The 12,988-nt window shown below is 39.8% G+C and overlaps 1 protein-coding gene across 7 annotated transcripts in view; it reads right to left on the bottom strand.

Annotated features, from left to right (window-relative positions):
• crppa (CDP-L-ribitol pyrophosphorylase A) overlaps window positions 1-11,716 on the bottom strand; it is a 312,877-nt gene extending 301,161 nt beyond the window's left edge. For all 7 annotated transcript variants that reach the window (XM_072251970.1, XM_072251974.1, XM_072251975.1 and 4 more), the window contains exons 1-2: window positions 11,156-11,716; window positions 4,056-4,335 (exon numbers count right to left, since the gene is read on the bottom strand). In XM_072251970.1, coding sequence (XP_072108071.1) covers window positions 4,056-4,335; window positions 11,156-11,364 — 489 coding nt within the window. In that variant the 5' untranslated portion in view covers window positions 11,365-11,716. The remainder of the gene's footprint in view (window positions 1-4,055; window positions 4,336-11,155) is intronic.
• Window positions 11,717-12,988: the final 1,272 nt, after the last annotated feature.

Raw genomic sequence — 12,988 nt, 5'->3', positions numbered from 1 at the left:
CAGTTCAACATTAAACACAAACATATCCTCAGATCTAATCAACAAGCTCTAAAACATAGGCCTCTGTACCTGTCCCTCAGCAACTGGTTCCTTGACTCTCTCACCAGGAGACCACAATCTGTGGGGTTCAGAAATAACATCTCCTCCTCGACAAAAATCAACACTGGTTTAGCCCACTACTCTATTCGCTCTACACCTACGAATGTATACCTAGGCTTTGTTCAAATGTAGCTATAAATTTGCCAATGACACAATGGCAGAATTTCAGATGGCAACAAGGAGGCGTACAGGAGCAAGATAGATCAGCTAGTTGAGTGGTGTCACATCAACAACCTTGCAATCAGCCTCAGTAAGACCAAGGAATTGATTGTGAACTTCATGAAGAAGTCGAGGGAAGTCACAACAGACCTCACCGAGGGATCAGAAGTGGAAAGAATGAGCGGTTTCAAGTTCCTGGGTGTCAAAATCTCTGAGGATTTATCCTGGCCCCAACATATTGATGCAATTACAAAGAAAGCACGACAGGGGCTATATTTCGTTAGGAGTTTGAGGAGGCTTGGTATGTCACCAATGACACCTGCAAATTTCTACAGATGTACTGCGGAGAGCATATTAACTGGTTGCATCACCATCTGCTATGGAGGTGCCACTGCAGAGGATCAGAGAAAGCTGCAGCAAGTTGGAAACTCAACCATCTCCATCACAGCCACTAGCCTCTCTGGCTTCAGACACCTTCAAAAGGTGAAGTCTCAAAAAGGTGGCATTCATCATTAAGGACCACCATCACCCAGATATGCCCTCTTCCCAATACTACCATCGAGGAGGTAGAGGAGCCTGAAAACATACACTCAATGTTTCACAATCAGCGAACCCATGAATGCTACCATACTATTTTTCCTTCTCTTTTTTTACTACTCATTTAATTATACATATAGAAATATATATACACACACACATATATACATATAGATATAGACATAGACACACACACACAGTGCAAAAGTCTTCGGCACATGTGAAAAAAATTCTATAAAGTGAAGATACTTACAAAAATAATAAAAAGAAAAATTTCTAAATACCAACAAATTACTAAATAGAGCAGTAAACAGTAAAAAAAAACTAAACCAAATCAGTATTTGGTGTGAACACCTTTAAAACTACATCAATTCATTTAGGTACACTGTCCTATAGTTTTATGACAGAATGAGTTCATAGGTTGTTCCAAGTTTCTTGGAGAACCTGCCTCAGTACGTCTACAGACTTTGATTATCTCGCTTGCTTCTTCCTCTCCAGGTATTCCCAGACTGTTTCAACGACGTTGAGATCAGGGCTCTGTTGTAGAACTCCTTGTTTTTCTTTTCGCTGAAGATAGTTCTGTGTGACCTTGACCGTATGTTTGGGGTCATTGTCCTGCTACAGAATGAAGTTGAAACCGATCAGATGCCTCCCTAATGGTACTGCTTGATGGATAAAAATTGTATTTTTCAGCATTGTGGATTCCATTAATTCCAACCAGATCACAAACTACATTTGCAGAAATGCAGCCCGAAACCTGCGGGAATCTCCGCCGTGCTTCACTGTTGGCTGCAGACACTCATTCATGCAGCACACTCCAGCTCTCTACAGACAAACTGAGCCACAATTTTTTTTAAAAATAATTTTGGCTTTGTTTCCACTTCAGAGGAATGGCTTTTTGACAGCATGAGGACCACTTCTGACAAGACTTCTCCAGACTGTAGAGGGACGTACTTGGGTTCCTGTGGTTTCTGCAAGTTCAGAGCTGATAGCTGTGCTGGACTTCCAATTTAGAAGAGGTGTCAGTTTCATGTATCACTCGTTTGCTGCACTCAGTTTCCATGGCCGATCACTGTATGCTGGTCCTCAACCCTGCCCATTTCTCTCCGCTTCTTCAGAAGAACTTGGAAAACACATCTTGAGACTCCTGCTTGCTGCAAAATTTCCGCTTGGGAGGGGCCTTGCTGATACAGAATGACCACCTTGTGTCTTGTTGCTACGCTCACTCTTGCCATGGTGTAAGCATTGTTAATTTGAAGGTGAAACTGTCACATCAGCTCACCATTTAGTTTGGTTGTTCTTCACCCACTTTGACTCCCTCTAAACTCATTTCTGTTTCAGTTCATTCAACTTATTATGTTATTGTTCATTGGCATCTGTTTGTTATCCGTCTTTAATCATCCACTGGGCTATATACCTATAAAGTAATCAAGCTTTTATTTGAAAAGTGGTCTTTTACTTAATATTATTTTCTTTAACAAAATAAAAAACATTCTCTGTAACCTTTAATTTTTTGGAAAATTAATGTTTGGAAATCTAAAATTTGCTGTTTTCTACTGACACACTAATGCAGAAGTCAAAAAATAAACAGATAAACAAAACTTATACAAAAAAAATCTAAGATGCCTAATACTTTTGCACAATACTCTATACGTAATCTATAAAATTTTTATTATGTATTGCAATGTACTACTGCCACAAAACAACAAATTTCACAACATATGCCAGTGACATTAACTCTAATTCTGGTTATTGAATAACCACACGTTACAAGAGTGGCGTGCATATGACCATCCCAGAACGCACAACATGTCAAACCTTAAAGTGGTTGAGCTACAGCAGCAGAAAATCACGCCAGCTTCCACTCCTGTACATAATAAAGTGGACACTGAATGTAGATTCTATTATGCTCATAGTTTATCCCAAAGTCCAGGAAACTTTTGGAAATTCAGAAAGAACCTGGGCCAATAAAGAGAACCTAGATATACCAATCCATTCACTAGGACTCTCCTTAACTTGTCTGTCCTAATTCTTTAAATTGATTTGTGATGATATTCCTATCTTGAATATGCATTTATCACACCAGAAGTTGTCATGTAACTGTTACGTTCAATATTATATTTATTCAGCTGATGGACTTCAAAACATCTGAACAGTGGTAGTGACAGTAGCCATCCCTATTAAGCATGGAACAAGCTCAAGTGATTCCATTCAAATCAAAGTCCATAATTCATATGCAACTCTCCTCTATTCACTACGTTTTTCTGATGAAATTATACTGCTTTTATCAAAAATGGCTGTAATTCTTTCACAAGTTCTGTTTCATTTGCTCTTTAAAGCAGACTGTTTTCTGAATAATTTTTGACGTTGTATGAATCAACTGCTGTGAACCTAAGCATTTACCCTACCCTGAACTCACAGTGGGTTCAACACCTTTCCCTGTGCCATAATTTTATATAATTATATGCTTACCTTTTTATAGAACGTACAATATAAAAACAGGATAATAGCTAATTCACTCAGTTGCAGCATTCTTCATACTTTACACAAGCCTAAGTAGGAGAAAGATGTGAAAGCCTGATCCAGGTCACACTGTATATGCATGTTTTTGCCACAAGCTCAGGATTCCTTTCACAAACCAGAGAAAATCTGCAAATGCTGGAAATCCAAGCAACATGCACGCGCGCGCATGCGCACACACACACACACACACACAGATTGTTGGAGGAATTATAGATGCTGCCTGGTCTGCTCAGTTCCTCCAGAATTCTGTGTGTGTTCCCAAGATTCCTTTTGTACTCGAGATGTAATGTAGTGCAAATAATTTCCATTCTCAATAAGATAACTGCTTCCCTTAAGGAGGCAATAGATGTCACTCAACCAGATAAATTATTCGCAGAAAGTCCTGAATACTTTCAAAAACACAAACAAAAAATGCTTAGTTCATGGATAAAATACTCAACTAGTCTGCATATCCCAGTTCAGAGTAGAGAGAAGAATATTAAAAAGTTAAAACTGAACACTCAATTGCACAAAGTAGAGAAAATCTAAAACTCATTCCCCTGGAAAGCTGCTGAATGCAACCAAAATTGTCAGCCATTTATATGGATAGATCTTTCATTGGGCAAGGGTGAGAGGCATAACAGAATCAAGGCAAGCGAAATAAAGATCAATCGAGGTCTACTTGAATGATGGTACAAAATCAAGAGGCTGAATGGCCTGCCTCTGTTTTTCAATGGCTTCATGATACTGGTACTTACCCCATGCTCTTTTGCTGCAGTGGCTACTCTGTAGAGAATATCTTCTTCCACAAAAGGTCTCACTGCATCGTGGATGATTACAACCTCAGGTTTCATCAGCCATGACTGATGAGGCTGATTTTCCACAAATGCTTTCAGCCCATTAAAAATAGACTGGTGACGAGTAAGCCCACCTACAACAACTGTTGTGCGTGAGTGATCGAATTGGCCTATTACAGAATTCATGAATTCAAAGTTCTGTTGTGACACCACGACCACAATTTCTTTGATCCAATGAACCCTACAAAACAGAAACAAAATTATTAAAAAGGAAACTGCAAAAACGTTTCACAAATTATTACTATCACACAAGCCAAGAATACGATAACTTTAGATCAATTGTGAAAAAAATGAGAACCATTTTCTTTTTAACTGGTAGAATATTAATATGAATATCAAAATTAACCAAACTTGATGTTCATTAATTTTTGTAATTGTTAGTGTATTTTATTCCTCACAAGTCTGCTTACATACATTATAAAATCCATCACCCTCTCCAAATTCCATCCTTGTATTTTATTGTGTTCAAGGTTCATTAATGCAGTAAAAAAAAATCAATATTTATGTGCATTGTACATTCAGATACAGAGATTTCTGTGTGTGAAAGAAAATTAAACAAAGTTTTTCTTTAAACATGAGAAAAGAAAAAAATGGAAAGATTGATGTGTTCCATTGCACAACAGATAACTGGATATTATATACGGAACAGATTGAGCAGTATTTTAAAGCAAATGAAACAGCCAATGAGAAGCAAGTGCCAACTTTGCTGATTGAATTAGATTTAAAGACATACCGTTTTCTTTGAAAACTGCTCCAACCAAACCAACAGAAATGAGCTTTACTGATAATGTGAAAGTAATGCAGGAACATTTAGAACCAAAACCATTGTCCATTACAAAACGCTTTAGGATTCATAAGCCCACTTCAGTGTACATGGCTGAATTAAAGACATTATCTGAGCATCGTCAATTTAATGATAGGCTTAATGATGCAATGAGAAATCGTTTAGTTTGTGGAATCACAAGAACGCATTCAAAAAAAGCTCCTAATTGAAGCACAACTTACGTTTTAAAAAGCAGTTGAAATAGCTGTATCAATGGAAACAGCAGCTGGAATCGCAATTAAGTTACAGTCAGGAATGAAAGTGATTGTGAACAAAATTGCAACGTCTCAACAGAAACCAACCTGGCCAAACAAACTGGATTACCATTGTGCCAGGGGCTCACATACACAAAAACAACGCAGATTTAAAGGTGAAACTTGCAGAAAATGCAACAATGTAGGACACATACAAAGAGCATGTCGGGCAGACAAAAATAAATGGACTGCGTAGGGTAAGAAAAAAGATAAGAAGTCAAGTTACAGTTTCAAAAAGTGCACTAATCTGCTTGCTGGTGATGAAAAATCTGATAAGGATGATAGTGCTGCATGGGTTGACTTGAGATTTACAATGTGAAAACCAGTAATAGACAACCAATACAACTTACACTAGAAGTGAACGGCAAATTAATTAAACAGGAGAGCTAGCACTGTGGAGATGTGAGTGGCTGAGACAACTACAATCTGATTGGATATCCATCCAAAATTTGAATGCCACATCCCCTGAAACAGAGTCAACTAAAAGCAAGAAGAAAGGTACTGGGGGATGCCACAAACATCTCCATTCCAAACACCATGAACTGTTGCCCAACAGAGGGCAAACTGGTATTGGTGCCAACCTCTGTGCCTCTGGCTGGAAAGCATATTGAACCAAAGAACCATGTTGCTCAGAGTAACCGTGAAAGTGACAAAAGCAGTGGTCCAACTCCAACAGTTTTTGTACAAAGCTGTTTGTAAAAGTAGATACAAAGACCAAAACCAGCTGGATGAATGGAAGGCCTGAAAGGAAGGAGTCAATTGGGATACAAAAACCGGATTCATCCAATGATGTTGAGGATAAGGAAACCAAGAGGAGAGATCAGATTGTAAAGGACTAGTAAGAGAATACTCCAGTGAACCTAATGGACCTTCCAGACATAAAGATGCACAGACTAGTAGAAGAAGAAGGAAATTTCATAATTTACTATGCTGTGATTGTCTGCATAGTAGTTGTATTATATAGTATGTTGTGTATATAGTTGAGATACATTCTCTATTGAGTTGGTATTTAGCAGGAAGAAGTGCTGTGTATTTAATATTTCTGTAGTATTTGAGTGATACTGCAAACATTATTTGATTAAGCATTCCTGTCCATTTAAATAATTCATTAGGAGTTATATAAGTAAATTGCATATGTCATGAAGCTACCACCCGCCATCCAGGTTCAGGGGTTCAGCTCAGGGTTAACAACCCTGACTGGTTCTCCTTTGTCTGTGTGCGACAATATGGACAGACAGAGATGGAGGACCCTCATTGTAGCCCTCAATGCCAGCGGTATAACAGGCAGCAAGTAAGCAAGCAATTCAGTTCTGAAAGTAGATCAATACCCTCTGTCCAGGATAAAGAATACCCTCGCAAACCTTTCTGGAGGGAAATAATTCAGCAAAGAGGACTTAGCTGAGGCTTACTTACAGATGGAGATGGAAGAAGAGTCCTCAGCACTTTTCCCCGTAAACACTCAGAAAGGGCTTTATTGTTATAACAGGCTTATTTTTGGGTAGCATCTGCACCTGCACTCTGGAGAAAGCCAGGTGCTGCAAGACTGCCAGGCACTCAGTGGTACCTAAATGTCATCATTGTTACTGGTGAGGATGACAAGGAACATCTCCAAAATCTCAAGACAGTGTTAAAGCACTGTCATTGCTATCATCAGGGAGAAGGTGTACTTGAGCCTGAAGGCACACACTCAGCAACTCAGGAGCAGCTTCTTCCCCTCTGCCATCAGATTTCTGAATGGACATTGAACCCATGAACACTACCTCACTACTTATTTAATATAACGTTTTAATAAATTTATTTACTGTAATTCAGCTTTTATTATGTATTGCAATGTACTTCTGCCACATAATTAACAAATTTCACAACATATACCGGTGATATTAAACCTGATTCTGAATTTTGCCAATGATGCTCCAGCTTATTGTATAGTTGCAGTCATGTCAAATGTTATGAGTGATGGAAGTGAACACCCCACAGCCTTTCCATCACATTCCTTTACTGCTGCAGAGAAAAATTACACACAGATTGATAAAAAGGCCTCGAGTCTAGTTTGGGGTATAACATATTTCAACCAGTATCTGTATGGGACAGAGTTTACCCTCATTACTGATGGGTGTCCATTTTCAATCCACAGAAGGGTATTCTACAAACAGCAGCAGCATGAATGCAGAGATGGGTTTTTTCTTGGAGGTCACAAGTGCAAGATTGAACTCAAGAGGACAACTAATCATGGAAATGCTGATGGATTATCCCGTTTACCCTTCGAAAAGGAAACGCCTCAAAAATTTACAAAGGAGTACACATTCTCTTGATGTATTCTCCCTAATGTAAATTGAAAGTCTCCCTATTATGACAAAGATGATCCAAGAGCCCACACTGTATCAGGTCTACATGGTAACACAAAATGGCTGCTAGATGCAGCAGAAATTCCAGTTACCCTATTTTTACCCGTGCCGGGATGAAATTGCCCTCGACGGGGTTGCCTTATGTGGGAATTGAGAGCTATTGTACCATTCAAACCAAATGTTAAATTGTTGGAGGAGCTACATGCTAGTCATCTAGGCATGTTGGCTCAAAGCTTTGTTTGGTGATCGAGGACAGATCAGCACATCGAACAGCTTTCCATGCACTGTTTGGGATGCAAACACGTCCAAAAGATGCCAAGCATAGGGCCTCTCCATCCTTGGGAATGGCCTTTATTGCCCTGGCAGAGGATTCATGTGGATTTTGCCAGACCATTCATGGGCACAAATTTCTTGGTAGTAGTGGATGCAGCAACAAAGTGGTCAGAATTATTCCCAATAGACAACACCGCAAATTCACGCACTGCTAATGCATTGAGAGTGTCTCTTCTCAAGGACTGGTGTTCCAGAACACTTAGTCAGTGACAATGGACCACAGTTTGTTGTGAAACAGTCTCAGTCATTCCTGAAAATGAATGGAATAAGAGATATTACATCCAGACTGTACTACCCAGCCTGTCCAGAGTCTAAAGAACTCACGGCAAGTAATGTCAGCAGAACACACGACACTGAATCTGAAGCTTGTCACTTTCCTCTTTGCATATCACAACGCAGAACACTCCACAACCATCAACACACCAGCTAAGCTGTTCCTGAGGCGTCCCTTGCACTCATGCTTGGATCTCTTCAAACCCAATATCAGAACGAGTATGCTAGACACACAGCTGAGGGAAATTGAGGGCTCCTCAAACAAGGAAGTTCGATGTTTCATTCCTGGACAAGCATCCCTGCTGAGGGACTACAGAGATGATCACTAGTGGGCATTTGAAAATATAAGGATAGAACTTGGGCCACTCTCCTACACAGTGGAGATTGTGTCTGATACCACCTGAAGACAACACATCAATCAGTTGAGGAGAGCAGAGTCAATTGTTAGAGAAGAAAGGTGTTCAGAGCTGTCAGAAACGCTTTCTGCAGTCCCTGCATCAACTACTACAACCACCACAGAGGAAGCTCCAGAACCGAGATTGTTTCACAGCTACCAAGCAGAGTGAACCCCCTCATCAGGAAAGATGTCAACCCACAAGAGTCAGAAAGCCTTCACGGAGATTAAATCTTCAAGCCTGAATGGCACCTATAGAAATTAATAAACAGTCGACATTTCGGGCTCAGACCCTTTTTCAGGAATGTTACGTGTTTGAGTTGAGATACATTCTTTATTGAGTTGAAGTTTATAGTTAAGCAGAGAGGAGTGTTGTTAAGATTTTGCTTAAGATTTCAGCAATATTTGAGTAATATTGTAAAGATATTGTTTCATTAAGCATTGTTTATATAATCCATTGTGTTATTTTCAGAAGTACGTGAATGGCATACAATGATACACCATTACACCACCACATCAAATGTGAGCGTCTCACTAAAAAAAGGCAAAAAAAAAGCTAAGTAGACAAGTATCCAGACTCCTGTGTTTTTCCCTTTCATTAATTACAAAACATAATTATCTTCATAATAAATGGTTGAAGGTTGTTAGAGATTAACTATTCCAGTCCCAGAATATCATGGCAAAACTTCCTCAGGAAACTGTATTAGGCCCAACCAGCTTTAACTATTTCAATGATCTTCCTTCTATCATAAAGCGAGAACTGTGAATGTTTGCTGAGATTACACATTTGCAAGTGTTCAGCAAATAAAGCAGCCTATGCTAACTTTCAGTAAGCCTTAGATAGCTTTTATATCAGAGCTGCTAAATAGCAACTAATATTGCATCACAAAGATGCTATGCATTGGCCATCTCCTGAAAGAGAGAAGCTAAAAACCTACCAGAGATGTTCAATAGCATAACTCTCAAGTCCCTTATCATCAGTATCTTTCGGTCACTGTTGATCAGAAGCACAACTGGATAGGCCACACAAATATAGTGATTACAAACATGCATCAGCATATCAGAGGCTGGGAATCCTGCATTTATTGACTCACCTCAGAAAAATATTTCACACAGGGTAAGGAGTACCTTCTGAGCACAATTCCATTTCCATTCAGGGTTTTCAAAGTGATACATGCAACATGACATACTTTCCCCTTCACAAATAATGAGCCCAGTTTTATGAAATTATTACTCAATGCACCATATTGAATCTGAGAATACGTTTCTCCAAATCTGCAGAATGTGTGTCTTCAATGTTTTACTTTGTTAACAGTAATCTTTTTAAACCATGTCCAAGTGCTTCACAGGAGTTTATCAAACAGAAGTAGCATCAAGCAGTATAAGAAAATATTAGGACTCATCATGATTGCAAACCTTTATGTAAATAGGTAGACTTTAAAGTGGGGCTTAAAGGGTTAAGGAGAGACATGAGGCAGAGAGGTATCGGGATAAAATTCCAGAGTTTAGTGGAGGTCTGCTCAGATATAAAATAGCCAATAAAAACCAAGCCTGCCTCATGACATTTTTTTTCCCCTTTCCCATAGGAAACAAAGAAACTGGAGTAGGAGTAAAGTATGTAGGGCCCCTAATCCTGCTTTGCATTCTTTAATTTCATGCCTGAACTTCTACCTCAATGCCCTGCCTTATTCCAGCACTATTCATTCCATGATACCATCCTTAAAGTCCTGCAATGTACTACCACAAAAAAAATCACAGCACATGTCAGTAGTAATAAATCTGATTCTGATTCCTTTATCTATGACTAGGCTGTCCTTTGGAATAGAATTCCAAATACTATATTCACCATCCTCTGAGTGAATGGATGTTTCTCTTCTCAGTCCAAAATAGCTCACCTGTTATACAAATGCAAAAATATTTGTAAATGGCATCCACATCTGCAAAACAAAGGCACTCCGAACCTAAGTAAGGTCATTCATCTCCCTCCTATGAGTGAATGTCACTGCAAACTTGAAGTTGCCACCTTGGAAAGGAATCCAATTTTGATTAATGATTCCCATTTACTTCACTAAGTGCCACACCTCTGCACAGATGCCAAGTAAAACTTGAAAGTGGCACCTGTTAGTAAGTCCCCCATAGCTCAGCCAAGTCAAACTGAACCTATACACATAGTTGTCAGTATCCTCAGGCTTCAGTCAGACAAGTATCCCGGGGATTTGGGCTTTACCAGCAACAGACAATTAGAAGAGTACTGATATCTCAGGAAAAAAAGAGCTGGATGGGATGGCAAAAGATGATAAGGAAAAATATTCGGAGCATTTTAAATTTAAAATAACTTTCAGAATGCCTGTAGCCTGACTTGGTAACACTTGCTGCAATAGTTTTGGTTCACTTTAGTGATCCAAGTAACTTCTACATGTTAAATAGAGGTTTTGCAACCAAACGCTCTGCTACTCGGGATGCTCAGACAAGTGAATGCGTGTGCGGAATCCAAGTCTGTTTCTTTGTAAAGGTGTAGCCCTCTCAATGACGTCAGGGCAGGGTGGAAGTTGTGTAAATCTCCCAGCACTTCCACTCACCTCTCAAAAGCTTCCAGCGTTAGGCTGATGAGCGGCCTCTGGAAGAGGCGGCAGAATTGCTTAGGGATTGCCGTTCCCATTCTCTCCCCACTACCGCCCGCAGGCAGCACAGCCGCCACGGAGAAATCGAGTTCCAGGCTTTTACCGGCCTGCTCACTCGGGCCGGATAACTTGCAGTGCGGTTGCGAATCACTTCCTGCCCACGCCATCAATTTTAAGCCAAGGAAACCGTTTTATAAAGTGATGCCCAGGGTATGTTATCAGAACCTGACAAAACTTTACAGCCACACGACGAGGTTCCTGCAAAAAAAATATTTTGGCGCTCTCTTGAGGATGGGCACAGCTGTTCGCTGCGGGTGATTGACAGTTGCCAGGCAGAGGTGATGGGTCGGTATCGGGCAATTCAGTGACAGGTCTTGTAAGGCCCTTCCAGCTGTACAGCACCTGAATCTCGCACTTAAGTAAATATAGTTCTTTCAAACAAAGAGGCGATGATGCAGACAATACACCGGGGTGGAAGTTATTAGACCCTGAAATAGCTGCGATAAAGTGGCGCTGTGTGAGAATCCCGTACCTGTTCAGGCAGGTGTCGCTTGCCGTCGTCCTCTTCCCCCCCCCCCCCCATTGGGATAATGGTCTCTGCGCACGCAGATTTTCAACAAGTGAGATAATGGTTTTTAATCTCACTGCTGGTTTTATATAATCTTGATTAAGTGTTAAAATTGGGCAGAGCACACATACACTTTGTGCTGTTTTGAAGAGTGCCATAAGACTTGTTTTCTCTTGAAAAGTGGACCAGGATACAAATCCCCCAGATGTTGCGGTGGGAATGTTGGCTGAGAAAACATGTGCAATTTGAACCCACAGTCTTCTGACTCAGTGCTGACTGAAGTTTTTGCCTTGGCTGTGTAGCACCACTGTTGCTTTAGAAGCCAAGAATATAAGTTCAATTCCCTCTAGTTCACTGAGTTCCGAAAGGAAAGGTGGTGTATTTCTGTAAAAAAAGAAAACTTATTTGAAGAAAACTGGAAACGTTTTCAGGCCAATTTGGCCTCAACCACCTTCATAGAATGCAAATAATCTCTTTCAACACTGTGACTGTTGTAAACAATTGATTGTGCATTTATGTAGCTTCAGGTAAGATATGACAGCTTTGGCAAGGTCTGTATTTATTTCCTTCCTGTAATTGCCATTGAGAAATTTGTTAAGCTTGAAATCTGAAGACCTATTGATGAAGATGTACTCAATTTTTTGAAAAGGGAATTCCAGGATTTATACCCTGTGATAATGAATAAAGAGTCATGTATTTGCAAGTCAGAACAATGTATGATTTAGAGGAGAACCTGCAAGTAGTGGTGTTCCCAGGCAGCCCTTATCCTCAGTGGTAGAAATTGCACATTCGGGAGATGCAGTTGGTTTACCTCAGATGAGTAACTGTATTGAATATTTAGACAGATGGGATGTCTTTGAGTTATCAGGGTATTTTAACTAAGACACTCGGCCTCTTACCTGCCCATGTAGTCACAGTATTTATGGGACTGGCCTAGGTAAGTTGATGTTTGAGGATACTGAAAATGGGATGCCAAGTGTACTGAATGTTAAGGATTGATTATTCAGTCCTCTTGCCTCCTGTTAAAAGTCCATGCAAATTTATACTTCTGATATGAAATTCATTCTATTCCTTTTACACCTTTAGCTAAGTGATCAAGATTGTTGTCGTGATAATAGTGAATGTTTGAAACTGATAATTATGTTTCGCACTTCTTGAGTTCTCAGTGTGGTTAGATCCCTGTGATTGCATTACTATTTTTGGCAGGAGTTTTGACAATCACT

The sequence above is a fragment of the Mobula birostris genome, chromosome 3 (genome assembly GCF_030028105.1).
Source record: "Mobula birostris isolate sMobBir1 chromosome 3, sMobBir1.hap1, whole genome shotgun sequence".
Taxonomy (NCBI): domain Eukaryota; kingdom Metazoa; phylum Chordata; class Chondrichthyes; order Myliobatiformes; family Myliobatidae; genus Mobula; species Mobula birostris.
This window is presented reverse-complemented; position numbering and strand designations above follow the sequence as displayed.